The 20320-nt window shown below is 34.7% G+C and overlaps 4 protein-coding genes across 5 annotated transcripts; 2 read left to right on the top strand and 2 right to left on the bottom strand.

Annotated features, from left to right (window-relative positions):
• The first annotated feature begins 17 nt into the window (after window positions 1-17).
• On the top strand, window positions 18-4594 carry LOC126759895 (splicing factor 3B subunit 1). The gene is made up of 5 exons (XM_050475078.1): window positions 18-125; window positions 337-735; window positions 796-875; window positions 935-1117; window positions 1177-4594. Exons 1-5 carry the CDS (start codon window positions 98-100, stop codon window positions 4459-4461), a joined length of 3975 nt encoding a protein of 1324 aa, XP_050331035.1. The 5' UTR covers window positions 18-97; the 3' UTR covers window positions 4462-4594.
• LOC126759900 (inositol polyphosphate multikinase) lies at window positions 4562-6233 on the bottom strand. Its single transcript, XM_050475084.1, has one exon. The coding sequence runs from the start codon at window positions 6016-6018 to the stop codon at window positions 5005-5007; it is 1014 nt and encodes a 337-aa protein (XP_050331041.1). The 5' UTR covers window positions 6019-6233; the 3' UTR covers window positions 4562-5004.
• A 396-nt stretch (window positions 6234-6629) lies between these two features.
• On the top strand, window positions 6630-9354 carry LOC126759903 (probable nuclear transport factor 2). Of its 2 annotated transcripts, none has more exons than XM_050475089.1 (4): window positions 6630-6880; window positions 7233-7304; window positions 7366-7464; window positions 7630-7952. In XM_050475089.1, the coding sequence occupies exons 1-4, from the start codon at window positions 6773-6775 to the stop codon at window positions 7738-7740; spliced, it is 390 nt and encodes a 129-aa protein (XP_050331046.1). In that variant the 5' UTR covers window positions 6630-6772; the 3' UTR covers window positions 7741-7952. The 2 variants fall into 2 exon arrangements, with proteins under 2 accessions (XP_050331046.1, XP_050331045.1); XM_050475088.1 differs by lacking the exon at window positions 7630-7952 and adding an exon at window positions 9161-9354 and having other exon boundaries at window positions 6633-6880.
• On the bottom strand, window positions 9338-19276 carry LOC126759894 (phospholipid-transporting ATPase ABCA3). The gene is made up of 14 exons (XM_050475077.1): window positions 19044-19276; window positions 18396-18954; window positions 18154-18297; window positions 16679-17908; window positions 15509-15782; window positions 14935-15427; window positions 13228-13568; window positions 13039-13164; window positions 12757-12966; window positions 11707-11845; window positions 11462-11644; window positions 10157-10816; window positions 10017-10082; window positions 9338-9964 (listed from the first exon to the last, which is right to left on the bottom strand). The coding sequence occupies exons 1-14, from the start codon at window positions 19259-19261 to the stop codon at window positions 9790-9792; spliced, it is 4818 nt and encodes a 1605-aa protein (XP_050331034.1). The 5' UTR covers window positions 19262-19276; the 3' UTR covers window positions 9338-9789.
• Between the last annotated feature and the right edge of the window lie 1044 nt (window positions 19277-20320).

Consider the following 20320-nt stretch of genomic DNA (forward strand, 5'->3'; position numbering starts at 1 on the left):
AAAACATATGGCAGCGTGCTTATTATAGTTTTGACATTTAATTAATTTAGTAGCTAGCGCTTATTTTTCGCTTTACGTATAGTGAACGTTGAAAAATATGGAAAATATTCCGCGAACACACGAAGGTAAGCTTCTTTTATTAAATATTGGAAATTATAAATCAGTAAACCATAAGTGTAATTTTGTAATTCACATACCACGTAGGGAAAGTTTGTATTTGTTAGGTCTAAGTCATGGATCGATTCACCTCATTTTGTCGTATTGATTTACCTTTTGCAATACGAAGAAAAGTTACTCAGAATTCAATAAATTTCTTTATTTATTTGCTCTTCCTAGATATTGAGGCTCAAATTGCCGATATTCAAACCAAGAAAAAGGAAATTCAAAAAAATTCATCGACTGGAGTTGGCTTATTGGACAGTGGTGGATTTTATGATACAGAATTATATGATGAAGGCGGCGGAAAAGGAAAGAATCGTTATGAGGGCTATAACACTTCAATTGCAGCAAACGACGAAATGGATGAAGACGAAGATGATGGATTCCCGGTACCTCAAAAGCGTACAACTTATACGGCACCCATATCCGTTTTAAAAGATGTCACTCAAGGTAAGGAAGATGTTGATCCAATGGCGGATAGACGTCGACCAACCATAGCAGATAGAGAGGATGAATATAGGCAAAAAAGACGTCGTATTATTATATCTCCTGAGCGTGCTGATCCCTTTGCTGATGGTAAATAAAACATACATTGTTTAATTAAAATGATCACTTACTTATTAATATCTATCTTAGGTGGAAAGACTCCTGATATTGGATCCAGAACATATCCCGATATAATGCGTGAGCAAATGCTCAAAGGGGAGGAAAGTGAGGTGAGTAGCTTAGTTGATATTACAGAAGTAAAAATTAATTTTGTTTTTATTACATGCAGCTTCGCAGAAAAATACAAGAGAAATCTAAGGAAGGCACATTGGTAAAAACTTCGAATGGGGAGGCGACTAAAGAATCGACAACACGTAAGCGAGGACGTTGGGATCAAACCGTTAGCGAAAGTTTTGTACCTGCAAAGGTATCTGCAACACCTAATAGTGCAGCAACGCCTACTTGGGAAGATGTAAGACTAATTATTTTAAAATTTTATGAACATTAATTTGATTTCTCTTTTTTTTTTAGAAAACACCAGGTGATCATCGATGGGATGAAACACCTGGCCATAAAGGTAGTGAAACACCTGGGGCCACCCCAGGTTTGGGGACACGAATTTGGGACGCGACTCCGGCACATGCAATGACGCCAAGCCATGAGACACCTGGGCAAGAAAAATCAGCTCGTCGTAATCGTTGGGATGAGACTCCAAAGACGGAACGTGAAACTCCCGGTCACAGTGGTTGGGCTGAGACCCCAAAACCAGACCGGGGTACAAGTGACAATGTTGTTGCTGAATCAACACCAGGTGCTTCAAAAAGAAGATCACGTTGGGATGAAACTCCATCAAATGCGACACCGTCAATGACACCCTCTTCTGCAATGACGCCTAGCCTTACACCAAGTATGACTCCACATACCACTCCAGGTCACGTCACACCACTCTTAACACCGGGTGGTACCACACCCATTGGAGTAAAGGCAATGGCCATGGCAACTCCAACTCCGGGCGCATTAGCCGCAATGACACCAGAGCAACTTCAAGCATACCGTTGGGAAAAGGAAATTGATGAACGCAATCGGCCACTAACAGATGAGGAACTCGATCAAATGTTTCCCCCTGGGTATAAAATATTACCGCCGCCTGCTGGTTATGTGCCATTACGCACACCTGGGCGTAAGTTAATGGCCACACCGACACCAATTGCTGGTACCCCTGCGGGATTTTTTATTCAAGTCGAAGATAAAAATGCCAAATTTATGGACAACCAACCAAAAGGTCAAAACTTACCGTTTATGAAACCAGAAGATGCTCAATATTTCGATAAACTGCTTGTGGACGTAGACGAAGACAGTCTTTCTCCAGAAGAGGCTAAGGAGCGAAAAATAATGAAGTTGCTTTTAACTATTAAAAATGGTTCACCTCCAATGCGTAAGTCATCACTTCGACAAATAACTGACAAGGCACGTGAGTTTGGAGCTGGGCCACTATTTAATCAAATTCTTCCCTTACTTATGTCTCCAACGCTTGAAGATCAAGAACGACATTTACTTGTAAAAGTTATCGATCGTGTCCTATATAAGTTAGATGATTTAGTGCGTCCTTATGTACATAAAATTCTTGTCGTTATTGAGCCATTGCTAATTGATGAAGATTACTATGCCCGTGTAGAAGGTCGAGAAATAATTTCGAATCTAGCCAAAGCGGCAGGCCTTGCCACTATGATTTCGACAATGCGTCCTGATATCGACAACATCGATGAATATGTCCGTAATACAACGGCACGAGCATTCGCCGTTGTGGCGTCGGCATTAGGTATTCCATCCTTACTACCGTTTCTTAAAGCCGTGTGTAAGTCGAAAAAGTCATGGCAAGCTCGTCATACCGGTATAAAAATCGTGCAACAAATTGCCATATTAATGGGCTGTGCTATTTTACCGCATTTAAAAGCTTTGGTGGAAATTATCGAACATGGATTAGTGGATGAACAACAAAAAGTGCGAACGATCACAGCCTTGGCCATTGCTGCATTGGCTGAAGCAGCTACGCCTTATGGCATTGAATCTTTTGATTCCGTTTTGAAGCCCTTATGGAAGGGTATTCGTACACATCGCGGTAAAGGCTTAGCTGCATTTTTAAAAGCTATTGGTTATTTAATTCCATTAATGGATGCCGAGTATGCCAACTATTATACCCGTGAAGTGATGTTGATTTTGATTCGTGAATTTCAGTCACCCGATGAAGAAATGAAAAAGATCGTATTAAAGGTAGTAAAACAGTGTTGCGCTACAGACGGTGTGGAGGCACAATATATTAAAGAAGAGATTTTGCCACACTTCTTTAAGTTCTTTTGGAATCACCGAATGGCTTTGGATCGTCGCAATTATAGGCAGTTGGTAGACACCACGGTAGAAATTGCCAATAAAGTTGGCGCTTCTGAAATCATTAATCGAGTTGTTGATGATTTAAAGGATGAAAACGAACAGTATCGCAAAATGGTAATGGAAACCATAGAGAAGATTATGGGTAATCTAGGAGCTGCAGACATTGATTCACGTTTAGAGGAGCAACTTATTGATGGTATCCTATATGCTTTTCAAGAACAAACCACCGAAGACGTGGTCATGTTGAATGGTTTTGGTACAATTGTCAATCAGCTAGGCAAACGAGTTAAGCCATATTTACCTCAAATTTGTGGAACGATTCTTTGGCGTTTAAACAATAAGTCTGCGAAAGTGCGTCAACAAGCAGCAGATTTAATATCCCGCATTGCCATAGTTATGAAGACCTGTCAAGAAGAAAAATTAATGGGGCATTTAGGTGTTGTATTATACGAGTATTTGGGAGAGGAATATCCAGAGGTATTGGGGAGTATTTTGGGTGCGCTTAAGGCAATCGTTAATGTTATTGGTATGACTAAAATGACACCGCCCATTAAAGATTTACTCCCACGACTGACTCCTATCCTTAAGAATCGTCATGAGAAAGTACAAGAGAACTGTATTGATTTAGTCGGAAGAATTGCGGATCGTGGACCAGAATACGTTTCAGCGCGTGAATGGATGCGTATATGCTTTGAGTTACTTGAACTTCTCAAAGCGCATAAAAAAGCTATTCGTCGCGCTACAGTGAACACATTTGGTTACATAGCTAAAGCAATCGGTCCGCATGATGTGCTCGCGACTTTGTTGAATAATTTGAAAGTACAAGAACGACAGAATCGTGTATGTACTACAGTAGCTATTGCTATAGTGGCTGAAACTTGTCGACCCTTTACAGTACTCCCTGCATTAATGAATGAGTACCGCGTCCCAGAACTGAACGTGCAAAATGGAGTACTCAAATCACTTTCTTTTCTTTTTGAGTACATAGGTGAAATGGGAAAAGACTACATTTATGCCGTATGTCCCTTGTTGGAAGACGCATTAATGGACCGCGATTTGGTGCATCGACAAACTGCTTGTGCTGCTATTAAACATATGGCACTCGGCGTTTATGGTTTTGGATGTGAGGATGCATTGATTCATTTGCTGAATTACGTTTGGCCAAATATTTTTGAAACATCACCTCATTTAGTTCAGGCATTTATGGATGCTGTTGATGGTCTACGTGTTTCACTCGGACCCATAAAAATTTTGCAATATACACTGCAGGGACTATTTCATCCGGCACGTAAAGTCCGAGATGTGTATTGGAAAATTTACAATTCTCTTTATATTGGTGGACAAGACGCATTAATAGCTGGTTATCCAAGGATTACTAACGACCCAAAGAATCAATATGAACGATATGAGTTGGACTATATGCTTTAAAGTGCGTCTATATAGCGGAGGAAACATTTTCTACAATACAAAAACTACAACTATAGCCGTACAATGATTTTTTTTAGATGTAACAATAATTCCGAAACAATTATATATAGAAATAATTTTATTTCAACTAAAATTTTCCGTTTTCATTAGTATGTGTCATTTTTGAGAAGAGTGATTTCGTTTTAGGATACAAATATCAGTTCATATTCAGCTATTCAGATGAAAAGTTCCAACGTGTAAAAACATAATCTGCGAATTCACTACTTGAATCCTAAATTAATTTTTTTACGCTCTTTAACTTTTTTTTTTACTAAAACGTTGAATTAGGAAATTTATTATTTTATTCATTAATACTTTTCTCCTTTTTATTAACAATATTGAATTATATTAATATACCTATACTTGTTCGAAAAGATTTGTACGTACATATGTATATATACATACTAGGGTTATAATTTTGTGTATTTGAGGGGTATAAATAACAATAGTCTTCTTGGAAGTCTTTATGCCAAATATTTTAGAATGCTTATTGTGCTAAATTTGTTATCGGTTCATTAGTTCTTCGAATACCACGATTAGATTTTCTAATCCGAAAATATAATTGGTATCTAAAGACTGGTTTGTTGTGGGAAAAACATGTGCGAAATCTATCATTTTTACTTTAACCCAATGTGCATCACTTGATTTATATTCAGTTTTTTCCTGTACATTTAGGTTTACGCTGCCATTATTCTCTAAATCACCATTTGTCAATTGTGAAATACCATTACCTTGGTGTGAATCATTTGGTGGTAGGAATTTTTCGAGGTGTTCATAGTCATATACAATCAATAAGGAACTTGCATAGAAATTGTATAGTGTCTGCATCTTAAACCATTCTCGTATTCTGTATAACTGTTTTAATATTTCAAAAACCAATGGTCTGAAAACTCCATTTTGAGCATTTATGAAGAGTTCTATTGTCTCGTGGAAACCATCAGAGTCCAAATTTTTACCATACTCTTTGCTAAAGCGAAGTACTTTACGATCTTTGTGCGTATACACCTGGAAGCCCGGAATACAAAGCCCCAAAACTTGTTTGCAGCGTACATATTTTTGTTCTTCTACACGACGTTTTTGTTCTGATGCCATAGGATCCCAAGTTCGTTTACCCACTTTAATATCCATTATACAAGGTTTTCGCATACCTTTTGTGAGATCTTCCATTTTCAGGAAAGTGTGCTGACGGTTATTAACAGCTAATGTCACTGTTTTATGGTATTTTGGTACAAATGAACTAAGCAGCTGCAATACATTTGAGTCATTTGATTTTTCAGCTTCTTGGAGATTTTCATAAAAATTTTTCTCACGTTCTCCACATTCCGGTTTGCCTAGTGGTTTAAGCACGCAACCACCACTGTCTTGTAAAAGACCTAAAGATGATGTATCAAACGTATGACCAGCAACTTGAGTTTCCATAGCTGCGAATCCAGCAGGAAGTTGGATCTCGACCAGTTCAGAAGCAGCGCAAATATTTGTGTGCTTTTCCGTCATTTTTGTAGAAACTTTACTTGGCATCTGTATGTAACTTTTCAATTGTTGGCATCAAAATACCCATAAACGCATGAGTAATGCAAGTATTGCAAAAGTATTTTCAATTACTACGATTTATTCATATCTAAATTCTTATCCCAAAGTTAATACCGCCTGAAACCGATTGAGCCAATGATAAATGCTGCCAGATATACATAATATTTTGTGCTTTTATTTTTGTAATATACTTTAACCACTATGCATTCAGGAAAAGTTGTCTGCGTGTTATTAACACATATTAGAATTGATATTAATATACTTTCGTTAACGTTATCAAATATTTAATTTATTGTGCGAATGTATATGAAATATCTTATCAATTTTATATACTTAATTTTGCTATGATATACCAAATAAGTTAATCGTTGGATGCATACTTTTAGGAGTCGAAGTAATTAACTAATTCACAATAGCTAGACATTAGTTCGTATTAATGAAACATATAATAAATACATCAGATATTAAATTATTTTACTATTATTTAATTTTTTGACGCACGGTATCAACAAAATCTCTATGTACATTGTGATATACTCTCCGATTAGTTAATCTTAATTAAGTGACATTTCTTATTTATATTGCATTGTGTTGGCTACACTGACAGCGCGCAATCAACCGATTTCGCATACGGCAGGGGAGACGAAGTGAATCCGTCGGAATTTGCACGGAAATAATTCCTATTTTTTTATAAGTTACTCGTATTTTTGCATTATTTTAGTTATTGAATTTTGAAGTGAAAATGGCGTTAAATCCACAGTACGAGGATATTGGTAAAGGATTTGTGCAACAATACTATGCGACATTTGACGATCCCAACCTCAGAGCGAATGTGGCCAATTTCTACAGTGTGAGTGTGAATGTGTATTGCAGCTGGTGTGGTCACCACTGCCTCTGTACCGGTGTTGTTGTTTCTGCCACTGCTGCTCCACCTTTTTGTCCACAGAATTTCAAATGACACATGTCCATTTATAATTGCACCTTATTACTATTATATGTTTTTTGTTTCCAATTTATATATTTTCTGTGGTTAGTAGCCAAAGTCACTTAACCGCCATTTGTGCTATTTTTAGCGTAGAGTGCTTCAATTATATTACTTCTGGACCATTCCGTTTGCGTTCGCAGCAGCAGTAGCAAAAAATTAATGTGTAAAATATAGGAATATCTAATATATATTAATGAATATATAATTTATATTCTAGGCGACCGAATCATTCATGTCCTTTGAAGGCGTACAATTGCAAGGAGCACCTAAAATAATGGAAAAGTTGTCTGTGAGTACATTTGGGTACCATTCGATTGACTATTTTATTAACTAATTTAATATTTATTTAGAGTTTGTCGTTCCAAAAAATATCGAGGGTTATAACAGCAGTAGATTCACAACCAATGTTTGATGGAGGCGTATTAATCAATGTATTAGGAAGACTCAAGGTAAAATATAATTAATACAAAAATTAAGTTTTGTTCCATTGTACGGTTTGAAACATGTTTCACAAAACGTAACTTTAATGGCCGGTGTGTATACATAGCTTAATTTAAGTTTTTGATCCTTTCATTGATCTATTTGTGTACACGCTGCATTTGACGCCTTATCAGACCGATGATGACCAGCCACATGCGTATATTCAAACATTTGTTCTTAAGCCTGTGGGTGGTAGTTTCTTCGTACAACATGATATTTTCAGGCTATCCCTACACGACGTATAGTTATATGGAAAATATGCACTGCGTGCACTGCCCTTAACTCACGCTTGACAGTGGACGCTACAGTTACTGCTGCGATAATAGATACATTTTAATAAACTATGCTAATTTGCTAACGTATGTTACCTTAAATAACGATAACAAAAAAGGAAATCTAAAAGCCAATTATACAAAAATTGCAATAATTTAGAATAATAAATTTGACTGATTAGTGACTGTGTCGAGTTTAGTCGCCAGATATGCCGCCAGCAACGCCACTACCATCGATGCCGATTTTACTATGAAATTCGAAGAGTATTCTGCGTTTTTGGTAATAAATCAATTATAAATAAAATTTTATAAGCTGATGATATAACCCGATTTTTCGAATGTAATATTTTGAAAATAATTTTCTGTCTAACGCGTTTCGTTGTGGTATTATTTTAATTGGCATATTTAAAAAAATCCAAATAACATTATCCAAAGTTTCTTAAACGCATGCAAAAACTGTACTACCTACCACCATACATACACACATAAACTTATGCTTGCAATTACCATGACAGCCATTTACGTTACAGAAGTGTAACCTAATTTATACCCCGGCTATGACTGTTACATTAATATTATTTGGGAAATGTTTAATTAAGTTATTTACTTTACTAGATGTTGTCCACAAATAAATAAACCACATTCATAATTATCATTTACTATTAGAAAGTTTGAATATCCTAGCATAAAAAAACTACGAACTCGTTAAAAGTTAAATAAATAAAGGAATAATTAAGTAAAAGTTTCGTATTAAACTGACATATTTCTCCAAGTTTCCAATCATTTTCTAATGCCAATGAATAATAATATTGAAATACTCCTTAGTGAAAAGTTAATTTCTTCGGCATTCTGAATTTGCGAAAATTTTAAAATTATTTAATCATTTCTAATTTGATTTAGATATGTATATAAATTTTGTAACTTTCGGTTAAAGCTTTTATTAAATTGTATTCCTTTCCTGAACTGAATTTGACCCTTACTTATAATTTTGCAATTTTGCTTAACAAATTCCCGAAAACACTCCGGCCATGGACAGTGATACTATTTTTTATTTTTATTAATCGCTATCATTTTGTGAACTTGCTTTAAGGCACTATATATTATTTTATTGTAATTTTTGTTAAAACTCGAGAAGTACCTAGATATGCATATAATTTTGTATAAAAAACCTCAGACCTTTGCACAACCCTTCTAATATTTCCCTAGATATTCCACTTATTTTATTTATTTATGTTTGCTTAACCATTTATTACTAGTCTTTTATTTACATGGACAATGCATACATATGTACATATGTATTTTTGTTTTACTCTATTTAGGTAAAATGTTACATAGTTTTTAATTGCTATTTTATGGAGTTAGGTTTAAGTATGTAAATTTTATTTATTTACAGTGTGACGAGGATCCACCACACGCTTTCTCGCAAGTCTTCGTTTTGCGGCCACTCGGCGGTACATTTTTCTGTGCACACGACATCTTTCGTTTGAATATACACGACACAGCCTAGTTGTGTCAACATTTTGATTACGTTTATAATAATAATGATACATAAATATTAAAACAAATGGAGTGATTGTAATAACGTTAGATATTCTGGCATTTATTTCGTGTACTTGTAATGGATTTGTTCTATTCGTTATTATGTCTGAAAATAATATTACAACGTATTTAAATTGATTGTTTTTTGTTGAGGTTCAAATTCTCTACTATTCTCAATAACAATTTTTTGTTTATTTGAACTTATAAATACTTATTCCGACATTACAACTTCAGGTTAATGTTAAAAGTTACGTATTTTTAGTATTGCCGTATTATTATATTGAATTCGGTATTTTTCAGTATATACCTATCTTTAATTGAGTTTGCCTTAATTTTTTTGAAAATACTAAACATTTTTTAATTGACAGCAATGCATATATACATATATTATTTAAACAATTCGCAGAGCGACAGGTAATTTTTTAACAATGGTCCAAATTAGAAGCATAAAATTTTTTTTTTTTGTAATTTTTAATGATATCTTTATACATTCCGATTGGCTTCAATCGCATTGAAAACATCTTGGATTGTTCCTTGGCTAACGCCGTACTCAGCAATATTGAGGCGCCGTTTATTTTTTTCCATAGAACCATACAAAAATGAATAACTTACAATAGGGACTGGCAAATAAAATTTGAAGCAATTATCGATGCGCACCCTAAAATACCAAAAATTACTTAAAAATCTTATAAAATAGTTTGTTACTCAACTGTAATTCAGAATCTTCATGCAAGAAGGTAACAAAACGCACTAAGTTCTCAGCGTCCTTATATAGACTACAAACAATAAAAAACAAATAGTATATTATTACGTTTGTAAATAATTTAAATAATCTTTTTTAGCAACTGACTTGTCTTTAGCTTCCTCAGCATTCGCACCATCAATCTTCAATTTTACATCTAAGTAAAACCCTTTCGTATATCTGTTACGTAGATATTGGGCATTACCAAATGCCCACATCTCGCCCTCATTGTAAATAAGCACACGATCGGCTAATGCCTCTAACTCGATTGCGTTTGATGTTGTGAAAATTAAAGTTTTGCCCAAAAAACGCTTATAACGCAAAACATTCCATATTTCTCGACTAGTGCGTGGTGCAAGTCCACGTGTCGGTTCATCCAATATTGTAACAGTCGGTTGAGCGATCAATGCCAGCGCTATGTTGACTTTGCGACGCCGATCAACGCTGATACCACGTATCGGTTTATCCATATAGGAACCCATAATAAAAGCACTTGAAAGATCTCGTAAAATTCCTTTAATATCATTTGGTACAACACCGCGCAACATGCAAAAGAAGCGTAAAATTTCTCGTGGCGTAAATGTTTCCCAAAGCCCATGATCTTGCGGTACAAATGACATTTTTGCAAGTGCTTTCTTAGGATCATATTTCAGTTCGATGCCATCAACGAATATATCACCAAAAGCAAAATTGGTTTGGCCAATAAGTTGGCCAGCAACATGTGATTTTCCACTATGGTGTGAGCCGAATATTGCCAAGCATTGACCCCTACAATCATAAAAAAAGATTATTAAATGATATTATGAAAATAACTGAAAATTAAATTAATGTTACTTTAGTGGACGCAATATAAAATTATTTCTCTAAATTATTAAAAATAACATAACGCATTGCTTAAGATCGTATTCTACGCGGTTTGATTGGATATTGAATATGATGTTCAATATTAAAGGAATGTCTGCCATAAGTTTATACCCTGCACGGGGTATATTAAGTTTGCGACGAAGTTTGTAACCCCTAGAAGGAAACGTCGGAGAGCCTAGTATATATGTACCTCTATATCTATGTACATACAAAATGATCAGCGTGACGAGCTGCTCCCTCAATTTATGAGATATTGATCTGAAATTTTATACAACTTATCGTTTTCTTCTCAAGAAACTGCTCATTTCTCGAAACCGCCGATATTAGTCCACTATAGCATATATAGTGAAACTGCCGTATAAACTGAACAAACAAAATTAAGTTCAACTGAACGCTCAAAGCTCTTGCACGTCATCTTTGTTTTTGTGGGGGGTGCAACCGAAGTGAACTTTTTATTTGTTATTTTTTAAATTATCATGGAGTCGTTATAAAAATTACCATTAGTTAAGTTTTCACAAAGATGTAAAGTGGAAAAATAATGTTACTCACTCGTTTACTATAAATGAAATTGTATCCAGAGAATTTACTTTTTTAAGTATTTTGTATTCAAGCTGATCCACCATAAAACGTTTTTTCAGACTGCTTTGTAAATCCTGTTCGGCTACATATTGCTTTAACTCCACCACATCACGATCGTCGTAAGGATGTGTTGCGGAATGAAGAGTTTTTATGCTACAAACGTAAATTTTATGAATGCAAGTACAATTACTTATACATTATATAAAGAAACATACTCTCTCTTCGACGAAAACATCTTACGAGTTTTCCTAGATTCTACAACACATATGGCAATAAATAGAAACACAGCTGATATTAGCATGTAGCAAATTACAACTAGAATTCCGGGATCCTCAAACTTGAAAATAGTTGACACTGTTAAAATATGAAAATATAAAAGCATGCATCTAACTGGACAAATACAATTAATAAGGTAATTAAAAACATATACATATGTAGATATCTGCATTAAATATTATTATCTCATCTACTAAGTGTATGGAATGTAAATATTGCTGGTTATTGGAAAAGAAAACGAAAATTGAAAACTGAGTGACTATCTGTCTGCCCGTATGTGCGGGCGATAACCCCACCCTTTCCGCATATAACGGTTCTGTTAAAAACTACTAAAAGCGCGATAAATCAATAAATAAATTCTACAGATAAATTAAATTTTACACTTGAGATAAAACAAGATGACTTTATAAGAGCCGCAGTCAAAAATGGATGATAAGCGTGGTAGCGCCTACGTTTAGATGGAAAGCCTACTCGACCCATATAGACCAAATTTGATATTTAATGTTACCTCGACATTCCTATATTACAGTGCGAAAACAAACGGAATCGGACTACAACCACGCCTACTTCCCATATAACCCAACACGAAAATATCGGTCAATCTCTGAGATACATATGTACATATAGTATATTATAGAAATTCGAAGAGTACCCTTTCTTAATATGTCTGTAGGTCAAAAATGGGTATAATCGGATCAATAACTTCCTTAGATACATACATATATCTAATAGAAAGATTTTCGAACTTCCAATAGACTTTAAACCGCATATATCGGCAAATGTGTGAGTTTTTTTTTTTTAATAAAATTGTGCGAGTGTGTCTTTAAGACTAAAATGAGGTGAAAATTTGCCTTAGACCCCATATAACTTACTAACTTTATGCACTTGAAGATATTTCCCTGGCTTTGATCCTGACAAGTTGCAAGAGTATGAAATATTCGATTACAACCGAACTTGGCCCTTCCTTACTTGTTTAAATTATTACTTACCACAGCATTGTGGTATAGTAGCACATATATTCTTCTTGTCACAATCTTCATCATCCTCGCATGCTTGTTCACAATATTCTTCTTCCTTAGTTTCTGTATATACATTACTTATGCCATCCATAAGGGAAAATGTAGGAAATATTGCCCAAATATAAAATATTATATCATTGTCCAAGAAAATATTCCAATACACAATATACGAAAATATTCCTTTGAAAACAAACAATATTTGAATAGTTAGCATTGAGATTCCAAAATAATTTTTGAACTTTCTAATTTTACCTGTTCCAACCTGTATTAAAACTGCTATAAGAAATGCTGACCACATCGTACAATAGAAGTATATAGAGAGTAAATATATCAAGGCTAAGCCAGGTACTCCATAGACATTCATTAATAACATTGCATCTAAAAATATAATAATCAGCAATCATTTAAATTTGAAATGTTTAATATAATTCGATAACTTACACATCTTGTGCGAAAACGAATAACCTTCGATGGGTGATAAAGCCAGTATAATTGTATAGACAATGGAATATGAGAAGAACGTTATATAATCCCATAGAAAATTCACACACCAATACCGTGCCATACTAACACCGGCTATTTTTTGTAGTGTTAACAAATGATATTTACGCTCCTCCACAAGAGGCACAATAAAGCAAGCAATCGATATTGGTATGGCAATTCCCAAGACCATTGGTAATAGTAAATGGGTCTTCTCTTGATCAAGCACGTGAATTTTGGCACGTAATGGCGTGGGTTCTGGATGATTAGCGACTGTAGTTATTGCTTTAATATCTTTATTTCTAAATAAATAAAAATTATAAATGTTTTATATTAATTATATCCTTTATACGTACACATTACATTGCATAAACAAATCTATATATTATGTTATAAGGCCGAATATCTTATTTATTATACGAGATATTCATTTTAAAGGAAACTAAACAGACTGTTTCTTAAGTAAAATTTGAAATGGATAATGAGGATACTAAATCGCGGTATTTTTATTGCATCTCGAAACTTCCTCAACCACCAGCAAAATCTCCTATTGCGCTGATAACTACACGGTTAAGTCATCGGGCACTTCACGCTTCTTTAATACAAAGGGTTTCACACCCTTCGTTATTAAATATACGGCGTATTTTTGAGGGGCTTGCAGAAGAAAGTCATAGGACTTGCGGAACAAATTACAGACATGTCAGAATTCCTCACTACCTCGTATGATTCTAACCACATCATGACTTGACCCCTTAAACGCATAAATTTAACACCCCTTCTCCGTTGTTCCTTTACTGGACCTCCCCTTTTTGTTGTTACTGTTGTTGTAGCGGTTAACTAATCTCGGCATGGGTGGTAAGGTTCCTGCTGGTTATCATCGAAGTCATCTAACGATAGGAAACGTCATGTTTCGATTAGGCCGGGCATCAGGGAGAGGTGTATTAGATGAGTGTGCATTTGACATGCAAAGAGAAGATTGGGGTCAAGTGCGGGCTTGCTTGAATAATATTTGGTATGTCGGAGTGATATGTAGGAGTTTAAACTCGGAAGGCAACTCGGCCTCTCGTCTGCAATGGGTTGCTTAGCTTTTTCTACGAAAATATCTCGGCAGAAACTGCTTGGAGAGGAGTACATTGTGTTCTATAACCGGATATTAGGAGGCATCTTTTTACTGTATGGAGTGATGTGTTCTGACAGGTCTGAGCTTGTTCGTCTGCGTTTCAGGCCATCCAGGCGACCATATCGGTGCTACATAGCTTATGACCGACTGGGCAATTGTCTTGTATGTTGCCGAGAGCGTTTTTTTTTTGTCTTTTCCTCGGGTGCTGCCGGTTAGCGACTTGAAGATTTAGTTGCGGTTCTGCACTTTGACAATAATCGCGGTCGTATGCAGAGCTTCTGCTTCGGCTATCAAGTGCAACGCCAAAATTTTAGAGTTTTATTTCATCGACTGTGGATATTAAGATCTAGTCTGAACTCCTTCGTCTAGTTCGTGAAAATTTTGTTTGTGGATTTAAGTGTTAGGCCCTTTGCAGAGCAGAATAGTGAAAGATCGGTGAAATAACTGTTTACTGAACTTCCCTTTAGTTGAAAGCGATGAAAATATTTAAAATCTTACCGGTAACTAACCGCGACAACAACAAAAAATAAACATAACATTTGACTTACGAAAGATACAAATTATGCATTAAATTCAACACAAGTGGAGCGGAATGGAAGATGCGTTGATTAAACCAGCCGGTGTATATTTCGCCATTAACTTCTACTGCGCCAAATTTGTCCATCACCGTTTCTGATTTCTTTAAAAAACTCTCAAAATTAACATGAAGGCAACGAAGCGAGTTTTGGTCAAATCTTAACGAACTTTCGCCAACACGCTTTTTTCTTATAGGGTTATAGACCTGAATGGTTTTACAGTCTTTGAATGCTGTTAAATCGATGTTTTTTGTAGCACCCAACTCTATGGGATTGTAGCGCGTTGGTGGTACATTCATGCTATTCTTTGCCATTATGGCTATCAAAAGTATAAAAATGAATGAAACGGCCATTGTTATGAGAGGCACAAAGTTTGGCGCTTGATGTATGAGCTTCTTATTTAGTAATGCGTAAGTTTGTTGCCTTCCAAGCTTTTTTGAAGAGATATATTCGCATGTAGGTTTTTCTATAATTATGCGAAAAGAAATAAAAATTAAAATCCCTTTTAATGAAATCTTGTTCAAATTTAAAATGTTTTTATACATACTATCGCTAATTATGACTTGTTTCGTTTTACGTGTACCCATTGTCATGTAAATTTCAGTAAGCTCGCTACTCAGTGCTCGCATATCTATGATGCCAAGATTTTTTTGCTCCTTCTCCAAATGTATCAACATATTTTGAAATTTCGGCCTCATATCAAGTGGCAGTTTGTAGTAGAGTAGCTCTCCAATTTCATTTTCCGGTATAACTCCAGGTATAAATCGTCCTATTAACTCAGTTATAGCTTCGGTTGATGCTGTGGCGGATTTGACTATTATCTAAGGGACAAAGACATAAACAAATAGAAGCTTTATGAGTAATGTTTAAATAAACAAGCAGGAGTATGTACTAAGCAACAGAATTTGATATTTATATTTCAAAGCGATGGTTAGAACCGAGTAAGAACCGTGACAAGAAATTATACGGTTGCTTTATCAATGCTAGATTTTACGATCGAACCCTTCTTCTTCTATATAACTTCTACAATTGCCTTTAATTTGATCGATCTAACCATATAATAATGACATGAATATAACTCCTGTCATTCTGGAATCTATTTTTGATGGTAGAACAGTCTCTCCATGTGACGGATCTCACATCTGGCTCCGGATTTATATACAATTAAGGAACGCTACCTCAACACCATTACGCAAAACTATTGGGGAATGGCAAATAACACTTAAAGCAAAAAAAGGTTAACTTCAGTTAACTCGAAGCTATAATACTCTTCACAGTTTTCATACAAGAACTTGATTTTTATGGGTCAGTTTTTATGGCAGCTATATGAAGATTGAGAAGTTGTCTTTAAAAATAATTCACGCCAATTTTGTGAAAATATTTTCTGAGATAAAAAAAGTTTTCCATACAAGAAGTTAATGCTGTAGTTCAGTTTGTATGACAGCTACTTATATGTTATAGAGGTCCCATATCAGCCATTCCTACAAGTAAGCAGATACGTGTTCAAACTTTCATGTGCATATTTTTGAAAGTTCCCCCCCGTTTTCTCCTGGGTTTTATAAACTTCATGATAAAGGTAATATATCCTGTCAGGGTTTAAAAATTGTTTCATTTGCATACTGATTCTATGACGTTTCGCATACATGTATAAATTTTGTGGTTTACCCCACGTTTATATGTATATATCCACATAATGCAAATATGTATAAATTATTACCAAATCACAGCCGACACCAAATTTATTCCTAAGGAAAAATGGTGTGCCATAAGTTAAGAGCGCGCCTTCACCGAACATCGCAATACGATCTCCAACAGCTTCGGCTTCAGTTATGTCGAATGTGGTCATCACAATAGCGCGACCATATTTTTCTTTATGTAATATGCTCCAAAATAAACGTTGCTCTTTTCCTTTCATATGAAGTGTAGGTTCGTCAAGTAAAACGATTTTTGTACCACCAGCAATAGCGCAACCCAAACTTACAAAACGTTTTTGACTATAGGTTAATGATTTCACCAACGTTTTACGTTGTATTCGTGTTGCTCTCACAGATTCGAAAAACTTATCTAATTCCATATTGATTTTTTGATTATCTCTTGCTGGTAATTTAATTAGCATATAATATTTTAATGTTTCTTCAACAGTCAGTAAATCAAATAAAGCGTTATTTGGCATGCATACATCTATGCTACCACGATATTTATTCCAATGTTCATACAAATCATTATGTTCAATTTGTACTTGTCCCAGCAGTGGTCGCCTCCAACCAGCCATTATTTGAATTATTGTCGTTTTGCCGGAGCAATGTGGTCCAAATATGACAGTAATCTCATTGGCATAGATACGCATTGTTATATTTTTAAGTTGTATTCTGCCGGAATTGTGTTTGGTGTGCACATTTTTTAAACGTATCAATTCAACACTGCTGATGGTGCCGAATTCAAAATTTTCCCAAATTATAGGTTTTTCAAGTATTAAAATATTGTGTTTTTTCGAATTTGGAGCTTTGGCGGGCTTATTCATTGTGGTAAGACAGTGTCCACTACAGCATAAGCTGAATGGCAACGTTTTAATGTAAGGCCCTGGACTAAAATACTCCGCTATGGAAATCAATATCCAATAAAATGCGCAGTTTGCCAACATCGTTATGACTGGATTTAAAAAATCATCGCCCTCTTGAAACTCACGCATTCCATATGCAAATCCATTGTTGGCAAAGCCAATAAAGCAAATGAACAAAATTGTGGTCATTTCCAAATAATGCTCCACCAAAATTGAGAATAATGAATACATGGTAAGCCATATCAGAGCTCCGAACAATACAGCGTGCAGTGCTTTAGTCGAAATTGAGACTATAAACACGGCGGTAATCAGGAGTGCAATATTGTATGAAATTAGATAAAGGACCAACCAAATAATGTTACTAGCGAATTTTCCCTCAAGTGGCAGCTATAAATAGAGAGAGCAATATGATTGTTATGTTATTTGAGATATTAACATTTTGGTAATTGAAGTTTAATATAACTCAGGCATATCGAGACTATTGCCTTATCAAGTATTGAAACCGCGATAACGATTTTCAATAACAATCAAAGCTTTATACATGATAAAATAGGGAATAGAAAGTTGAAAATCTAATTTTGATTGATTTTATAGTAATATACATATGTATATGATATATGTGATTATCTTACCAAAACCACAATTGCAATGAATATATCCAAAACTAATAAATGCAAAAAAGAAAGAATGCAGTTGCCAGTCCAGTACTTGGCATAATCAAATCCATATCTCCAATGATGAGCTAAAATATTCTCTTCTCGTTCACGCCCATATCGCTTGAAATGTTTAATAAAAATCAATGTATACTCGTATATATATATTGTATATACTCATGTCATATATCTAAGAATAATTCGTTAAAACGCTCTATTACCCATAGAATATTTAGAAATGGTAAAAAGAATGAAAAACTGAAGCAAAACATCGATATACTGGACTTGTTGTTGGCAGAACACATTCTCGCATTGGTATGTTGTCGAAATGATCGCACTGTAAAATTTATGCTACTTATATCTTGATCCTGTGTCTTGAGTAACCATTTAGCAAATATTTGATGTTGCAACTGCAAGAAACCCTCTCGTAAATATAAATCATCTTGCACGTTTTTTTCGCCAGCATCCTGAGCAAGTATACCGCTACAGCGTGTTGCCCAAAGTTCTGTACCCATATGATTTAAGTCCTTTGTTCGAAACTCACTTGGAAAACGTATTTCATTTTCTAGATTAGTCTTTGTCGTCGATATCAATTTAACAGCTGCTAGTGTTGTATTTCTGTCGAATCTGTTCATCATTGATTTTTCTGTTTTATATGACTTTGCTTCGGTTAATTGTAGACTTTTTGCAACTTCATCCATTATACCGGTAGCCGTCTCATCGTCTGGAGTATATGTAAGATTTGTTGGCATTGTTTTTTCAGAGACGCTTAATAAGTATCTAATGAATAAAAATAATATTAATGAAATGTGATTCAAATATTTTCCATACATAATGGAAAAAAAGTAATAATTTTTTTCCAAACTTACTTTAGAATGTCTAAATTATCGAGATTTTGTTCGTCATATATCACAATCTTTTTAAGGTCTTCATCAGTCAGTTCATTATTGATCGAAGGGGTTGTGGGGAACAGAACAGCGAGTAAATAACATATAATTATTATAGCTATTTCTGAGATGGTTTTTTTAACTGAACGAATTTCAAATTTAAAATTTTTACTAACGGCAGTTTTAACCGAGGCAGGCATTTCAGTTGATTTATTTAGAGCTACAATAAAATATAAAAATGCATATTACATAAGGTTTTATTCCGAAAGCAATAATACAAATTTGTTTTTGTAAATTTGCAACAATAAATGTATGTTTTATACATTTATAAATATACATTTGCATGTATGTATATTAACGTATCCGTTATTTCTCCAAGTTGATTTTTTTCTGCCAACGTCCTTTATAGTTTCAGTATTTGCTCTAAAAATAATAATCCAAAGTCCTTTATTTTCAGTTTAAACTGCGCTTTAATCATATTTCTTTTCCCATATATGTACATACATATAATAATATAAGTTTTTATGCCATATTTTGCATTAAACAAGTAAATATATAACTTTGAAAAAGTGATATTCTACTACAAAATATTCTGCTCTACAAGAAAGGTCGTAAAGAATTTTTCATAAAAATATTCATTTAAAGGTATAAGCTGTTAAAGTTTTAAATCAAATGGTACAAATGATTCAAATGCACTTTCTGGTTGCTCATACGACATGGTGTACTATATAAATACCATACAGTACATTTGCTGCATAACTTTAACTGCTTATAACTTTTAAATTAATATTTTTAATTAAAAAATCGTTTTTTATAGAGCGAAAAATATCTTTCATTCGAACCTGAAGATTTATTTGTTTTAAAATAAAAAAATTATTGCAAAAGATCAAAAAATCCCATTTATAGTAATATATATTGGAAAAATAATAAAATCAAATAAAAAATTTTTGAAATTACAACGTGACTTCAGAAGAAGCAGGCTGCCAGCTGGCTCTATAAAAGAAAAGCAGCCACCGTGAATGGCCAGTAGTGCTCACGTGACTTTCGCGCAACGATGTAATTCGATTTGGTACTCACAACATGACTTCAGTTGAAGCTAGCTTCCAGCTTGCTCTATATAACTAAAGTAGGCAGCGCGCCTGGCCAGTGCTTAGGTGCCTCTGGTGCGGCGATGTAATGTGAGCCAGTCCTTACGTGACTCTCGCGCCGTGATGTTATGTGATTTGAAGTCCGCGAGGTAAATTCACAAGAAGCTAGCT

The sequence above is a fragment of the Bactrocera neohumeralis genome, chromosome 5 (assembly GCF_024586455.1).
Source record: "Bactrocera neohumeralis isolate Rockhampton chromosome 5, APGP_CSIRO_Bneo_wtdbg2-racon-allhic-juicebox.fasta_v2, whole genome shotgun sequence".
Classification (NCBI taxonomy): domain Eukaryota; kingdom Metazoa; phylum Arthropoda; class Insecta; order Diptera; family Tephritidae; genus Bactrocera; species Bactrocera neohumeralis.

Bases quoted from the DNA above. Each gene is read 5' to 3' on its own strand.
- LOC126759895 (XM_050475078.1), top strand. From the start codon at position 98: ATGGAAAATATTCCGCGAACACACGAAG. The intron at 736-795 runs GTAAATAAAACA...TATCTATCTTAG, and splicing joins TGCTGATCCCTTTGCTGATG to GTGGAAAGACTCCTGATATT. The intron at 1,118-1,176 runs GTAAGACTAATT...TTTTTTTTTTAG, and splicing joins CAACGCCTACTTGGGAAGAT to AAAACACCAGGTGATCATCG.
- LOC126759894 (XM_050475077.1), bottom strand. From the start codon at position 19,261: ATGCCTGCCTCGGTTAAAACTGCCGTTAGTAAAAATTTTAAATTTGAA. The intron at 11,645-11,706 runs GTATGTTTCTTT...TTACGTTTGTAG, and splicing joins ATGTTTTCGTCGAAGAGAGA to CATAAAAACTCTTCATTCCG. The intron at 9,965-10,016 runs GTTGAGTAACAA...TTGGTATTTTAG, and splicing joins CATGAAGATTCTGAATTACA to GGTGCGCATCGATAATTGCT.
- LOC126759903 (XM_050475088.1), top strand. From the start codon at position 6,773: ATGGCGTTAAATCCACAGTACGAGGATATTGGTAAAGGATTTGTGCAA. The intron at 6,881-7,232 runs GTGAGTGTGAAT...TTTATATTCTAG, and splicing joins ATGTGGCCAATTTCTACAGT to GCGACCGAATCATTCATGTC. The intron at 7,305-7,365 runs GTGAGTACATTT...ATATTTATTTAG, and splicing joins AAATAATGGAAAAGTTGTCT to AGTTTGTCGTTCCAAAAAAT.
- LOC126759900 (XM_050475084.1), bottom strand. From the start codon at position 6,018: ATGCCAAGTAAAGTTTCTACAAAAATGACGGAAAAGCACACAAATATT.